General features: G+C 45.1%; 4 protein-coding genes across 4 annotated transcripts in view; 2 read left to right on the forward strand and 2 right to left on the reverse strand.

The window, feature by feature from the left end:
- The window catches only part of LOC126559214 (UPF0687 protein C20orf27 homolog), a 462937-nt gene that overhangs the window by 287499 nt on the left and 159812 nt on the right, over positions 1–15626 (reverse strand). The window lies entirely within an intron of this gene.
- Positions 1–15626, reverse strand: part of LOC126558950 (dihydropteridine reductase) — a 374118-nt gene that overhangs the window by 206707 nt on the left and 151785 nt on the right. The gene's annotated exons all lie outside the window — the stretch shown is intronic.
- Positions 151–2203, forward strand: LOC126557634 (nicalin-1). Its single transcript, XM_050213483.1, has 4 exons — positions 151–339; positions 485–672; positions 822–1628; positions 1712–2203. The coding sequence occupies exons 1-4, from the start codon at positions 171–173 to the stop codon at positions 2201–2203; spliced, it is 1656 nt and encodes a 551-aa protein (XP_050069440.1). The 5' UTR covers positions 151–170.
- Positions 3447–8741, forward strand: LOC126560022 (uncharacterized). The gene is made up of 6 exons (XM_050216183.1): positions 3447–3476; positions 3549–5996; positions 6729–7329; positions 7425–7805; positions 7893–7983; positions 8644–8741. Exons 1-6 carry the CDS (start codon positions 3457–3459, stop codon positions 8739–8741), a joined length of 3639 nt encoding a protein of 1212 aa, XP_050072140.1. The 5' UTR covers positions 3447–3456.

Raw genomic sequence — 15626 nt, forward strand, 5'->3', positions numbered from 1 at the left:
CACATTTGGCTTCCAAAGTTTTCCCAAAGCGCACGGTTCTGCAGTGCCATACTGCCGTACATCGGTGTTTGCCGTTGACCGACTGTAATTAGTGCCGAATATAGTGTTCGTGTTTGCTCTTCCTTCCGGGGGACGACCGCCAGCAGTTACGACACTGAGGAGAGTAGAAGATGTTCGAAGAAGCGGATAACTTTGCGGATCTGTTCCGCGGTGGACTGCCGTACTATCTGCTGATTACGCTGCCGATTTTGATCATTTGCTCGTCGAATCCGGTGCTGGCTGCGAGCGAGTTTAGCGTTCAGCGGATGTCACAGTACGACGTTCATGGGGCCGCGTACGGTAAGCAGACGGTTCCCCCTTTTCTGGCCTCCCCTCCCGGTTGAGGTTAGGAGAACTCGGATGCCTAAATTATTGTTTGATTAACGTTTTATGGGACCCCAGGTTGTTAACGTGGTTTATCTGTGCTCTTTCCCTCTGCTTTCAGGGTGCCGTGCATCGGCGTTAAATTTGGAAGCCAAATCATTGTACACATGGCAAACGTCCCGGCATTGTGTGTTGACCCGGTTGCAGGACATGACCATCGACCATTTCCGGGAAATTCGCGCTAAGGCCGGTGGTCTTGTGGTGCTGCTGCCGGAAGATACGGCCGCACTAAGCTTGGAGGACAAGCAGGTAAATATAGTGCACCTAAACCAATTAGTCGGAGCGCCTCCAGAACCCACTTTCACTAGGCCGCGAGTTCGTTGTACACTAATTGAATTAGAGAAGATACTTGTACTACTGGTGGCTTCTATACCGATTTACCTTTCCCTACCCCACAGCACATTCACCTGCTTGAGCAGGCAATGATGGTGCAGGATGTCCCCATTCCGGTGTACTTCTCCAAGTACGATCCCAAACTGAATGGCATCATCGATGAAGTAACACGTACCACCGTGCGCAATCAAAAGCAGAGCACACAGAAACGTGAATCCGCGTTTAGCGAAATATTCGGTTCGATATCCGCCAACGGGTACCAGATAGTGGTGTCCGGTGCGTCCCATGCTGCCAACAAACAGTCCAAGATACCGATCATTCAGGGTGAGCTGGCACCGCTCAAGCCCGGAAAAGCGTTGGACGGTGACAATAAGCTGCCGCTAATCATTGTAACGGCCCATCTCGATACGTTCGGCTTGACAAACTCCCGGCAGAGCAATGCGGATGTGGCCGTACTGTTAACGTTGGTCGAACTGTTTAGCAAGCTGCACGCGAGTATTCCCAAGTATCGGCTCATATTTCTGGTTTCCGAATCGGGCCTACTGCTCAACTTCCAAGGCATGAAGAAGTGGCTCGATTCGAATTTGGACGAAAATGTGCAGATACAGCATGCGGAATTTGTCGTTTGTCTCGACACGGTCGGCAAGCTGCTGGCGAACGAAAACATCTATATGCACGTATCGAAACCTCCCAAGGAGGGTTCGGCGATGAACGGGTTCTACAAAACACTACGTACCGTTGCCCAGAGGTATGGCAATGTTAGTGTCGAGGGTGTGCACAAGAAGATCAATCTGGCGGACACATTGCTCGCCTGGGAACATGAACGGTTCAGTATGAAGCGCATGCCAGCCTTTACCCTTTCAAATGTGAAGGTAAGTGCCCTCTAGGTCTGGAAGCAATTTGAATCGTTTGTTTTTTCCAGTAGCCCGATAACGTTTCCCTTTCCTTTTCGCAGAGCCATAAAGACCCAATGCGAAACACCATCTTCGAGGACGACACCGTGGAGGAGCAGCTGGACGCACTGGAACGGAATGTAAAAATTATCGCCGAATCACTAGCCAGCCACATCTACAACGTGCCCGCGGAAGATGGTGCGGCGGGAGAAATATTTACCGGCTCGATGGCCATCAGCCGGGAGCAGATCAAGCCCTGGTTGCACATTCGGTCGACGCAGCAGAACAACGATCTGAAGTATGCGTTCGAAAAGTATCTGCGCAATGTGAAGGTAACGTACGAGAAGCCGGATGCTCGCGAACCGGACTTCATGCTGTACGACGATCGGGATGCGCTGCTTAACATCTACAACGTGAAGCCGGCTATTTTCGACCTGTTCCTTACGTTTATGATTGCCGCCTACCTGACGGCGGTGTACTTTGCCATCTTCCACTTTTCGAGGCTGTACGGTTTCGTGTGTCGTATGACGGTAGCTAAAACCAAAGTAAACTAAATCCGCATCTCCTTTCCCATCATCATCGATCTTTTTAAGAGCATGGGTGTAGTGTGGGCGTAGTAGGAGAGCGTGTAGTAGAAGAGGACATTGTGTTTTGTTTTCCAGTTTTTTGTTTGTTTGTTTCCTGTTGAAACTCAATTTGCGGTAGCATGTGTTTTGCGATAGTTTTATGTGTAGCATTTATTGCAATGGTAAAATATCGATTATTTCTCTTCACTTAATGCTCAATGTGTTCATCATTTCGGTGGTGGTCATTTGTCCCTTAATTCCTTCATCATTTAGTTTGGTTGGTTGTGCGTTGCGAGTGTGAAATCATAACATCCATTTGCGTTACCCAGTACTACACTAGTCGGTAGAATGTTGAGTACATAGAAATTTGAGTCCCTTCGGTGGGTGTTAAGTAGAGATTGCATTTCTCGTTGCCCTGTTTTTTGCATGTTCCGTTCAAGCTGAGCACACATGCTCCCCTGCTATTAAAACCATGTGCGGGCAAATAATGTGCAAACCGAGAGCAAAAATAAATAAAACCATCTAATTGCCAATTATTGTTTGTTCGATTCCACCTCCAAGAAGAAATGAGCAAGAAAAATGGTTATTTAATATCATTGAGCTGAACAATACGGCACTGGACCGTCATAAAAAAAATAATAATATTGAGCTGGTTTTCGATTTAAAATATTTACTTCAAATTCCATCCGCCATGATGACAGTTGAAATATTTCATAGTTGAGTGTATACTCCCGGCGGTCGAGATTCGACTCTAATAAAGTTGGGTTTAAATGTAGTGCTGTACGCTGTTTTCTTTTATACGATTGTAAAAATATTCAAAGTTTTCTAGTTTATTAAACAAAAAAACAACTCAATTGATCATTTTTCCAAAAACCAAAAACGATTTTTTTATTGTCGGATGTTTGACAGCTGCCCGCCCCAGCTGTCAAGTTTGCATTTTGTAACGACAATTTACAACGAACAAGCAAAAGCAACGCTAGCATTTTGTGTGAGCTTGTGTGTTTACAGTGGATACAAAAAGCGAAACAAAATAGACGCATCGTGAGGAACAATTAGTTTTCATGGCTATAAAGCGAACAGCTGGTGTTCGTTGGTGTGAAGAACGTGTGAATAGTTGGATCAAATCGCGATAGTTGCACACCGTTTGAGCTTTCGGCAAACGAAGGTGCGCGTACAAAGACAGTGCGGTCTTGGAAGTAATCGGTTGATTGCCGAGTTATTTTTTAAACCCAAACAAAACAATGGCTTCTGCGATTGACAAGTAAGTTTGGTTTGCTCTCTGGCAATCATCTCGCCTACTTTGCTAACTTTGGCATTGTCTCCCCTTCAACAGGCGTCCCAATCTCCGCATATCGGATGTGGAAGAACTGATGCGAGAAACGGGCATGGACCAATCGGACACGGGAATCGGTATCGTGAACTACTTCCGGCGTAGACAGGCAGATTTCCACCGAGGACGGCTCTTTGATGGTTCGGACAATCAGATTAACTTTCGGCTGGATAATTTACAACCAGTACAGCACCAACCAGCACAGTCACAACCTCTAGCAGCAAGCACAGACGACGCCGAAAACAGTGCAAACGTTGCCATGGAAGCAGAGGCCGCTGTTGTGCTAGTTCGACCACTGTCGGAACTGTCTGTGGCTGATAGTAGAGTGCCATTGTTTGTAAGTGCCGGTCGGGCAGCTTCTAATTCTCCAGCACGCAGCACATCAAGGCCACTTACAAGCACCGTATGTAGCCCTCCCGGCAGAAGCACGGTTCACGTTAGCCCGATGGTATCCATGTCCAACAGAAAGAGCTCAAACAATCTGCAACGTGAACTCGTTCTACAGAAGCACAAACGAGAAAATCAAATGAAAATGGAATTTCTTCGCAATACCGCTTCCCAGCTGGCATCGAGCACACCGATTGCAGGTGAACGTTCGGAGCGTCGGGGCGAAAATTTGCTCGACCTGAGGGAAACGATTTCTCCCATCCATGAGGACACAGTGCAAACCACACCAGTACACGCAACCCGGCCAGTGAGTGGGGTGCACCGAGAAAAGCAAGTTTCGCCGTCGGGGCCGTCCACTACACATGCTCGTGCCATACGTACCCCGATCCCTGCTACCCAAGATGCGCCGGACGGAATGGATCGAGCTGGTCGCGAAACCACACCTCCTCCACAGTTGAATGAGAATGGTGTGGTTGTGGTACCGGAAACACCTAGTCCGGTGCGTAAATCATCTCGTATACCGAACACTCCGCTGAGTGGACTATCGTTAACAAAACGTACATCCCATCTAGCCATTCCGGGAGTGTTAGCATATCTTGGGAAGGGTAAATCTCCCCGCACAATTGAAGTTCGAAGTTCCGCTCCCTCTACACCATCACGAAGTATTCTGAAGAATCGAACAAGTAGATTGAATTCGACCAAACATAGAGTCAGCTTTTCGGAGCAATTGTTTGTCGTTCGGGAAAGTCCACCCTCGTCGAAGAGTTCGCATATGACATCGGATGAAGACGAAGTACAAGACATAGTCAACGACCCAGCAAACCCGGTTCAGGAACGGGCTGGCGATGGGGAAGAAAATGCTCAACAGTTGCGAGAGTTGTTCAGAGTGAGTCGCTCAAATGCTGTCGAAGAATGGGACGAAAACGCGTTGCAAGAAACACCCGAGAGGCACAATAATCGTACGAACGGAGACGCAGTTAACATGATTATGGACGATTGGAACGAAACGGAGTCGCGACGGATGGAGTTGAATGAACCGCAGGAGGACCGTGAGTTACCGGTCGCCCAACGTACTATCAATAATTCGATTGCGATCACCAACATCGACACACCGCGTACAGTGATGATGGACATTTTCGATCCACCGTCCGCTTTTTGTGATGTTGACGAGCCCGCACTGGAAGTTCCGCCTTCGCAGGAACCTAGTCAATCGCGCAAACGGAAGGCAGAAGAAGAAGGAGGTATTGGCGGAGACGGCAATGACGATAACGACAGTAGCAGTTCTGCTCGTCGAAGCTCGATCCACGAAAACAACGACCAAATGCCTAGGGTTTCGCCGAGGAAAATTTGCAAACCCACTTCAAACGTCACGATTAACAATACGCACCACACCGAGCGTTTAATGAGTGTGGATTCACCGAACGATCATGTACCGTTAGATATGATACAAGCGGTCGACATGATCCACAGCCGTGTCAATTCCGAGCTGGGGGTGAATCCTGGTGGTGCACGCGAGCTCGCCGACGAGCGACGAATCACGCTAAACATTCCCTCAAAACGACGCACCATCAAGACAAAGGTACACCCGGATGCGGAATTGTACATAAAAACGATCGAAAATGCTTGTTCGCAAGAAAGGATAACGAACCATCAGCGTAAGGATCGGCGAAAATTGTTTGCCCACCAAATGTCGGAAGCACAGAAGGAAAATGAAGCTGATGATGAGCCACAACCATTGCCAGCAACCCAAGACACCGTTGATTCGGTCGTGCAGGCGGACAATCAACAGAATCAGCTGCTTTATGGGCTTAAATCGTTGATAGTTCCTGTGCAGCGCTTGTCGCTCAACACCATTAATAGAGCCATAAATCCCGATGTGGTGGATACGAAAGAAATGGACATCAATGCGCAGCGCGAACAGGCCGCCATCGAATCTCCAATACAGGAGAAACAAAACGAAGAACAGAACGAAAAGGGTGATCGTCCGAAGAGGATCGATCGTGGTGAGCAGAATGATGAGAGCGCAGATGAGGAATGGGATCGTCCCGCAAAGGGCAAATCGAAGCGCGACCAACGTGATGATGTTGTGAGCAAGGAACAGAATCGTCCAGCTAAGGGCAAATCGAATCGCGAGAAGCGTAATGATGTTAAGAGCAAGGGTAAATCGAAACGCGTCCAATATGATGATGAGATAGATTTGGAGCAGGATCGGGAGTGCTCTGACGATGATATCGTCGATACGGAACACAATCGTCGGGAAAGGACTAAATCAAATCGCGACCGGCATGAAGAGGTTGTGGATATGGAACAGAACCGCACAAGTAAAGTAAAGAGCAAGGATGAATCGAAACGCGTCAAATATGATGATGAAAGGGCTAAATCAAATCGCGACCGGCATGAAGAGGTTGTGGATATGGAACAGAACCGCACAAGTAAAGCAAAGAGCAAGGGTAAATCGAAACGCGTCCAATATGATGATGAGATAGATTTGGAGCAGGATCGGGAGTGCTCTGACGATGATATCGTCGATACGGAACAGAATCGTCGGGAAAGGACTAAATCAAATCGCGACCGGCATGAAGAGGTTGTGGATATGGAACAGAACCGCACAAGTAAAGCAAAGGGCAAGGGTAAATCGAAACGCGTTCAATATGATGATGAGATGGATTTGGAGCAGGATCGGGAGTTATCTGACGATGATATCGTCGATACGGCACAAAATCGTCCGGATAGGGTTACATCGAATCGCGACCGGCATGAAGATGTTGTGCTTACGGAGCAGGATCGTCCGGAAAGGGGCAAATCGAAATCGAAAAACAATGCTAAGAAAAAAAAACAATCAAGAAAGTCCGATGTAATGTTTGACAAATATTTAAAAAATATATCGAACGAAATACGGCATCAAATCGAAAGCGAAGGTCCCCGCCGTAGTCACCGTAATCGGCGACTGGCTGCCGAGATACTGCGCAACAACCCAAACACATTGCAAACCGATGCACCGAAGTATGTAATGCCGACGATTAAGGATGTCTTAAAGTACTATCAATTGTCTGTGAAGCCCAGCAGCAAATCGAAGAGTAAGGGCCAAACTTCCTCCAAAACAGCTAATCATAAGGAGTCGGAAATTGTCAAAAAGTCGAAAGAGAATGTCCCTCCAACGGTAACATTGCCGGATGGGGAGAAGAAACCGAAGACCAGAGGCAGACCGAAAAAGGATCCTCGAACAGAGCCAGAAATGTTCGACGCTGATGGATTTCGCGTACCACCCATCCCGATGGGCGATGCGATACCGGGATCATCGTCAGCTGTTGAATGTTCTGAAATGGTTGATTCGTCTAGTCCTAACCTTCCGCCAGGTGTTTCGATCGATTCGGGTCTTTCATCCGCCGTTATGACGGTAAGCGATACATTGACTATCCTAAAAACAAAACAAAAAAAAAACCCTCTTTTGTTCCTTAAAAACCATGTCCTAATTTTCTTTTCTTCTTTCAGGGTGATGATGCACCGACGAAAATGAAAAAACGAACTAAAATTTCCTCGAAGCAACATACCGCAGCAGACCAACAGGAACCGTGCTGTTCGTACGATTCGTCTTCGTTAAACCCACCAACGACCAGAGAAGTAATGGACGAGAAGCGTAAAACGCTCGATTGGATGATGATGCTGATGGAGAAGCAACCGTATCGTCCTCCGGCGTTGCCAATGGTAGAAGTGCAAGGCTTTACCCATCTGTCGCTGGAACATTTGGTGTTCCATGAGAAGGATGGTATCGGGTACTCGTTCTACGTCTACTCGAACGGGGACAATTTTGGCTTTTTACGGTTTCCGCCCAATACATCCAAACGAAGCACACGCACCAGAGGATGTTCGTTGGTAAGTGGTGACATACGCACAGGTGTGAATCGTTCTGTGTGGAAATTGATTTAAATGTTTTTTTTTTTTTTTTTTTTTTTTTTGTAGAAATTTCTTATTCTTAGTGGTTCGGCAGACTTCTCAATCAACGAAGTTAGAGTAACGGCTGTTGGAGGTGATTTTTTGATGATACCGCTCGGTAAGTATATGAATTTTTGTTTTCTATTTGAAACCGTTTTACAATATTTTTGGCCAACAACAAGAGTTGGCCATGGTTAACGTAATGCAGCAGAAGCATTCTTGCGAATTGATCATTGATTGCGATCGATTCCGGATAGTAGGTACGAAGTCCGGATAGTAGGTATCCACGAATCGGTTCTGAAATCGATTATGGAACCAATTCTGGTTCGGAAATTTATTTCTAAAATCGGTCCCGGATTTGGTTCTGGAATTGATTTCGGAATTGATTCCGGAATTGGTTCTAGAACCAGAAACGATTCGGAAAACGAAATCAAAATCAGAATCGGATCCGAAAATGGAATAGGAATCAGAACCGATTCCATACACGGAATCGAAAGCAGGTAGTTCCGACTTCGAGTGCCAGGACTGACTATATAACGAATTGGGATAATTAAGTCAAATGAAGCTAGTAATGGCAGGTCACGGACCTCTTTGAGATTTTACAGCCAACTGATTTGCTGTACTTACTTCCTCGCGCATCGTTTTCGACGGTGTAAATCGTAGATTAAACCTCCACGCGTTGTCATAAACAAGAAGATGATTGTTTTATTGCTCCTCGAAAAAAAAAGCCTCAATAATTATTTTCTATCTTTGTTTTCGTTTTCTCTCACACATCCAGATTCATCGTATTACATTGTGAATGGACCGGCCACAACACTCATGTTTATGATAAAATCCAGTGCAGATCTACGGTTGTCTGAAAATACTGTTGGCTAAAAGTAGCAATGTTTGTTAATAATTTCTAATAATTCCTAAAACAAAAAGTCCCCGGATCGGACGGGATGGACGGTAAGGTGGCAATGCAGGGGGTGCAAATATGTCCACAACTGTACAAAGGTGTAAGAAAACTCACTTTATTAATCACTCTCTCTCTCTCTCTCTTTTGTTGTTTTGGAGTTTATTTTTTCATTATTTTGTTTGCTCTACTAGTTTCCAATTAGTATTTCTTCCAAGAATTTCCGAACTGAATTGATCGATGTTAGTAAATTGAAATTAGTGAATAAATTATTATCACTTGAAAAGGATGAAATATGGGTGTGATATGTTCAATTTATCGCTTAGCATTCTGCCCTTACACATTATGGATAGGATTTAATGGGGGAATCGATTAAGCGAACACATTTGCTTTTGGGAGGCGTGAAAAAGAAGACGTACATACAAACAGAGAAGAAAAACACGAAAGTGCTGCACACGTGCTCAACCGACACTCGTCTATCAATGTAGGCCACCATCGGGTTCCGTCGTGCGACCCTCCCGTCCTCCACAACACACCAGCCAAACGGTGGACTGGGAAGAGAGAAACGCTGTTGATGCCACCTTACATAATGTCTGCATGTCAGGTTAGACACGTGTGGCATCGCCGTCGCTAAAACCCCCGCCGTTCCATCCACTGTGACCCACTTTTTGCTTCATGCCGTGCTGCTGCTGCTGCTAGTTTGTTGGTTTCCGTTCGTTCAGCTGTTTTTTTTTTCTTCGTTTGTTTGCTGTTTGTTTTTCCTTCCGGCGCCCACGCGTCGTCGCACTGTCTGCGTCCGGTAGGCAATGGGATTGAACGAAAGCAATTCAAAGACCTCGCGCACGTACGAATGCGTGTCACGCCGCGAATGACAAACGACGGTAGGAAAGCGCTGTCGTTGCTGAAGGAGATTAGCAATTATGAACGTTATGTTTATTACTGTACGAGATTGGATGGCTTTTTTTTTTTTTGCTTTGCTCAGGTATGCCCCATTACAGTAGAATTGTCAACTTCAATTACAAGTAGTACTTGTTTTAAATAAATCTAAAAAGGTTATTTAAATTTAAAAAATCTAACATGCAATCATTCAATAGTAACAATTGTTTTATTCATGTGAACAATGTTGCTAGAACGATTGTTTTAGATATTAGGAGGCTTATTTTTGGGTGTGTTCTGCAACCGTGTTTGGTGTTCAAATCCCTTTTTTTTGCTGTTTACAAAAGCAAAATAACACGTGACCAATCAATCAATCAGCTTGATGGCTGCGAAGATGACCATCGTCGTCTTAACACCATCGATTTGTCACGAGTTTATTACAGCATGACCACGTGGTTGACAGAAGGAAAAAGATTATGCCCTGAAGATCGTTTCCCCTCCGTCCCTCCGTCCCTCCGTAAACACACAGTCTTAACTAACACCCGGAGAATGCCGGGAATCATTAGTGTCAGATGGCTTTACGGCCAGTTGCAACTTTAGTAACTGGGAGCGTGCCATTGGATATACCTACAGGCGGTCGCGTGGCTGTAACGTGGCTGATATGCAGGAAAGAAGTGAAAAACTGAGTGTCGGCAATGTGTCGAAATGTGAGCAGCCGCAGTTTTCAGACAAAACCTGCTGCTCCACGTGCTGATGCCACTCGGGACGATAATATGCTGCTCTGTACTGGGTCTGGGTACAGAATGTGTGTATGTGTGTTTTGTTACACCTTTTACTAACGAACAAAACAAACGACTCTGGCCGATCTCATGTTACCAAAGAGAGTAGCAGGTGAGCTGTTGGTGAGTAATGTCGATTCCGGGTGCTCTTAATGAGTTACGCAAGCATTTTTTTGTTGGCCAAAAAGAGTTGTTTTTTTTTTGTAAATTCTAGAACGTAGAAGAGGTTACTTTGCAAGCACTCTTATGCCCTTTCTTATCGGTACCGAACGTCTACTGTACACCGTTAGGTGACTTCCTTGTCCGGAAAGCATGCAACATTTATGAAATGTAAAATAGCATCACAGACAAGCTAGAACACAGAACACAGAACCCTATCAAACGATTGCATTTTCACGTTTTCCGCGAGCCTAGCCTTCATCCTCATCGGATGTCCAACGTGATCGTACCAAAGGTGCCTCAGTGCGGGCTCATGATTTATGAATGATTTCAGTTTATTTACAGCATATCATCGGTACCTAGTAGAGTTCAGGCAAACGTGACATTGGGACACAGGACACAGAGCTAATGGCGCCGCCGAGTGGCCATCCGTACGATGATCCAAACCAGCAAAAAGAAGGCTTAGAAAATATTGAGAATAATATATATATTTTCCAAGCAAATGAGATTGAACTTTAACCTGTCGTTGCTAACATCCAGCGTGGTAATTTGTTCTAGGAAGAAAGTCGAATTAGATTGTGCGTTTTTAGTGGGACTTTTGGTGCCTAACACCGTGGTGTGGTTCTAAGAATCCGGCACGTGCTATGCGTGTGATTCTGCGACGAATATGTTCCCTTATCGAACGTACTTGCGTTAGTCAGTTGAAATATTCAAAAGATTTAATACGAAAAGCGGTCTAGGAGGATTTTGGAAGAAAAGAGAAGTCTGTTTTACATACTAAATTTGCCTCATAATGTTAATGCATTGTTTTCCAGCCATGGCACGCCTCGTACCACGTGGTAGAACCAATCGTTAGTTGTCACCGCACTTAACGGACATACCGGAACGCAAACAGAACTGAATTGTAAATTGCAATTTGGCTAAAAATATATACATCACACATTAGAGGGCACACACACGTAGATCTGTCAAACGATTCTTTTTTTTGCGTTTGTGTCCAGAGTTCCGATTTCGGTAGGGGGTCAGATGGTAATAGAAAGGAGAGAAAAAACATACTACATAATTCACAAATTGCACACGGGGTAAACCACGCGTTGTGAAGGATTCTATCGATGCGAAACCGATGGAGGATAGGATTGGTGTATGGCGACCGATTAGCAAAGCCGTGTCTCGAGCACGTGTTCTGGCAGCGTTCCCCGTGACTCACAATGGGATTTTGCAATGATCGAGGGAAGGGAAAGGGGAAGTAAATGTGATACGCGAACAAAAAGTGTATTTTGCTTTGTAATCATATCGACGATGTGTGGATTGATTGTGGATTAAATTCGAAGAAATTCGGTACGCAAAGGTCGGCGAACACTCGTTGTGTAGAACGCTTTACAACCAGGAAGTAGGTGGGAGTGGCGGAGTGGAAACGAGGGTGGCAAAAACATACAAAGGATGAGTGTGCGAAGCATACATATGGATCGAGGGGTGGTTTTCTTTTCAATCAATTGATCAATTGTTCAAATCAATGTAAAACCTAGGAATTTGAGAAAATTTTGCCAATGCAATTGCCCTCTTGCTTCCCTTATATCTAATAAACCGAGGTAGTATGAAATCACTAGTTAATGTTTTAATTTAAAATTATAGAACTAATGCTGCAAGTTCAAAATGCATCACAACGGCCACGTGTTCGATACCCTTGCAATCTACAGAATGCAAAAACGAAGAGAGAACATTTTATGTACGAAACGCATTGAGAAAAGTGCTGGAGAGCGTTTTTGGGGCACAGTGCTTACCGTAGTTAAATTTTTTTTTAAAAGAGGTATAATTTAAGGCGATTTTCGAGGCTAGTTTAAAGTTAGTAGTAACTTAGGGAGCGGAAACCAATTGACTGCTTCTTGCGATGCGATTTTTCCGAACCGGATACTATTGAACTGTCATTAGCATAAAATCAAAGTTGCTGTGGTCAACCGCATACTGTCATGAGGACTTGGTCTATCACAGTCGTCTGTGTGTATGGTCACCAAAACCTTTGCGGGGTTGTGTCAAACGATGCCATTTTCAGCCTGATGCAAGGATTTCTAATTTGTTGTATAATGGTAAGATCGCTCTTCTCCACTGTTCTTAACTACATACGGGACCACCAAGACTTTTGAACATCGAGTGCCTGTGTAAAAAAAGCTATAAATATATGAAATGTTTTAATGATTAAGCGATTGTGGCACATGTTTTTCACTCGGTAGCATACCGGACTGCCCAAATCGGAAACCCGGTTTGGGATCAAATAATAAAGAAATAAAGAAATCATAAATGGAAGGCCAAAACCACTAAAGCTGAATTGCGGGCTCTGGAGGGAAGTGCAAGATCCCTTCTTGTCATGTTTCTATGTTAGCACCAAACCCTTATTGAAAAGGCAAAATTGTTGTAATTTATGTATCATTTTCCTTACACTTATTTTTATTTTCAAACTCACATAATGGTCACACACTGTAACATAACCGCGGGAGCGGAGAGCATAACGCATCGAGAGAGCGGGAAAACCCCTCCCGAGAGCACGCGGCGTGCGCTGAAACATAAACCAGCCCCATTTGATGCGAGGAATGTTTGCTTTTGTGTTCAGAAAGGCAAGAGAAACGCTACGAAACTGTTGTGTGTGCAGTACGGTACGGTCGGTCACAGTCGTAACGAAAGTAAAATTTTTATCCATCGGATTTTCCGCGTGAAGCCTAGCATACAGTGAGTTTGTGTGAGCATAATCGTGACGAGAAAACAGACACAAACCAAGAAAAAAGAGCTAGAATATTGAGCAGTGAAGTGCAATCGTGCAGTGGTGAAAATTGTCTGGTGTTTTGGAGCAAGTAATTAGCGCGTTTAGTGCAGCTGTCCCTTCTAACAACAAACACATACATACACAGGCGGAACGCATTCTTTCGTCTAGGGTTTTCGCCCATCACGCAAGCATAGAACAGCGAAACAAAAAAAAGGGGAAAAAACCAAATCGCCCCGAAAAAAAGAAGAAAAGTGCGTACAAAGACGGCGGTGCATTTGATGTTTTTCGTCGCTTGCTTTGTTAAAGGTGTGTGTGTTTTTTTTGTTTTTTTGGTGGTGAATGATTTGAGTGTGTTGCGGGACGGGAAGCTTTTGGGGTGACTTCGTCGGTGAATTGTTTTGCTTGTGCATTGTGTCTGTGAAGCAGTGTGAGCGAAATAAGCGATTAATAACAACAACAAAAAAACCACAACCACACGGAAAGGCAAGCGCGCCCAAAACTCCCCTAAATCATCTACACAAAGGCCCTTGGTGTGTGGGGTTGCAAAATTTTAGGCAGACCCTGCTGCTGCTGCTGCAAATAACACGTGAAAGCGACGTGCAAAAGTGTGAGCGAGAGAACCAAAGCGTGCCTCACCCCCCAATACACCGGGCGTTGAAGAGTGGTTGGCTGTTTTTTCGTCTGTTCGTTGTTGGCCGTTTTGTCTGTCTCCTCACGTTGTTTTGCAGCGGCCATTTTTGGTGCTGTGTGCTACAGAAAGTGTGTGCGTGCGTGTGTGCTTCCGAGAATTTCCTTACCTACCCTGAAAGAGGGTGTTTTTTGTTCGACCGTGGTCTCCCCTCCACACAAGATCCGCCGTCTTGTGTTTAGATATCGCGTCGCGGTGTACCGCGTGCTGTGTGTGCTGCACAGCCCCTCTTCGATCGGCATTGTTGGTGTTGGTGGTGTACGGGGGTGCGACTTTTTTCATCCCTTTATTCGCACAAGCGCGCGCGCGTGTGTGTATACACATAATCGACCCAGACGGTCGGTTCCTCTAAGGCAGTGTGTGCTTAGATAGATCTGCTGCGGTGCGTTTTGTGGTTGCTGCAACAGGAGAGATTCATCGCACGCGCGCGTGTTCCACCGGCCATTCGGCGAAAGAAATAAACAACAACAGCGCCCAAGTACAAGTGTGTGGTGCGGTTATTGCTGGTGCTTTTCGTGGGAAAACAATCAATTTTCGGCTGCTTCCTGTGCAACTGGACCCTGGCCCGGAAGTGGAAATTGAAAAGGGGAGGTGAGTGTGAGGCATCAGCGAAACGGAAATGAATTTTGTTCGAGGTTTCGTCAAGGTTTTGGGCGTTCGAAATTGAGGGTACCTGCTGCTGCTGCTGTTACCTGTTGAGTGGCAATGGAAAGCAGAAGCTACATTTGGTGTGGTGGAATTTTCAATCAAAAAATGAAGGTTAATCTTTTCAACCTCCAGCTGTGGCGCTGAAAGGTCTTAGTTGGCTTTGCTTTTCTGGACTGAACTACACACCAAAAAGTCGTCCAATGAACCACAAGATGCGTTATTTCGCTAGTAAAGACGGCCATTAAGGAAAGACTTACAAATCTGGTTAAATTACTGTAGGACTTCTCTGAATTTCTTCTTCTTCTTCTTCGTTTAATGACCTTTTATAGGTCACGCGGTTTGCCGAATGGCTTACTAGATTTGGTGATGATAAAAACGCAGTTGGCTGAGTCTCGATTCTGCCAACACTGAACACTAGCGATAGTCGGGTATGGAACGTTTCAACGGTTCTAGCGCCAACTCCTCAATTTTTTGTTGACTGCTTTCACTTTAGGAGCCGTTTGTCCCCATCATTATCACTCATGACTGATCGTCGTCGTCCGATCATCGCATCGCATCAATTATCGCATTAAAATCAGCACAAATAGATCCTGCTACGGATAAATCATGATAAGGAAAAAGGCCAAGAATTCTCGAGGTATTTTGCAGTTGCAGTAAGTCATAACTGTACAAGAAATGTTTCATGCAGTTAATAGTTCTTGGACAGTCAATACAGAGAACATCACTAATTACTAAGGTTCGTGGAGTTTAAATAGAGTTGCCATTTGCAATTAGACTATGCTCTTCTTACTCATATTTGCCAAAGAGTGCATGTCTCAGAAGCATACATTTTGGAGCTTAAATATTTTGTACACGTTTCAGTGTTCCGACAAGAACTTGAAATGGAGACATTTTCTCAGTAATTCAAAACTATTTTACATTGCGCAGGGTTATGTCAAGGAAACCAACTTTGAGAGTTTAA

The sequence above is a fragment of the Anopheles maculipalpis genome, chromosome 2RL, assembly GCF_943734695.1.
Source record: "Anopheles maculipalpis chromosome 2RL, idAnoMacuDA_375_x, whole genome shotgun sequence".
NCBI classification, from domain to species: domain Eukaryota; kingdom Metazoa; phylum Arthropoda; class Insecta; order Diptera; family Culicidae; genus Anopheles; species Anopheles maculipalpis.

Bases quoted from the DNA above. Each gene is read 5' to 3' on its own strand.
- LOC126557634 (XM_050213483.1), top strand. From the start codon at position 171: ATGTTCGAAGAAGCGGATAACTTTGCGGATCTGTTCCGCGGTGGACTG. The intron at 340-484 runs GTAAGCAGACGG...CTCTGCTTTCAG, and splicing joins CGTTCATGGGGCCGCGTACG to GGTGCCGTGCATCGGCGTTA. The intron at 673-821 runs GTAAATATAGTG...CCTACCCCACAG, and splicing joins TAAGCTTGGAGGACAAGCAG to CACATTCACCTGCTTGAGCA.
- LOC126560022 (XM_050216183.1), top strand. From the start codon at position 3,457: ATGGCTTCTGCGATTGACAA. The intron at 5,997-6,728 runs GCGCGACCAACG...TCGTCCGGAAAG, and splicing joins CCCGCAAAGGGCAAATCGAA to GGGCAAATCGAAATCGAAAA. The intron at 7,984-8,643 runs GTAAGTATATGA...TCACACATCCAG, and splicing joins TTTTTTGATGATACCGCTCG to ATTCATCGTATTACATTGTG.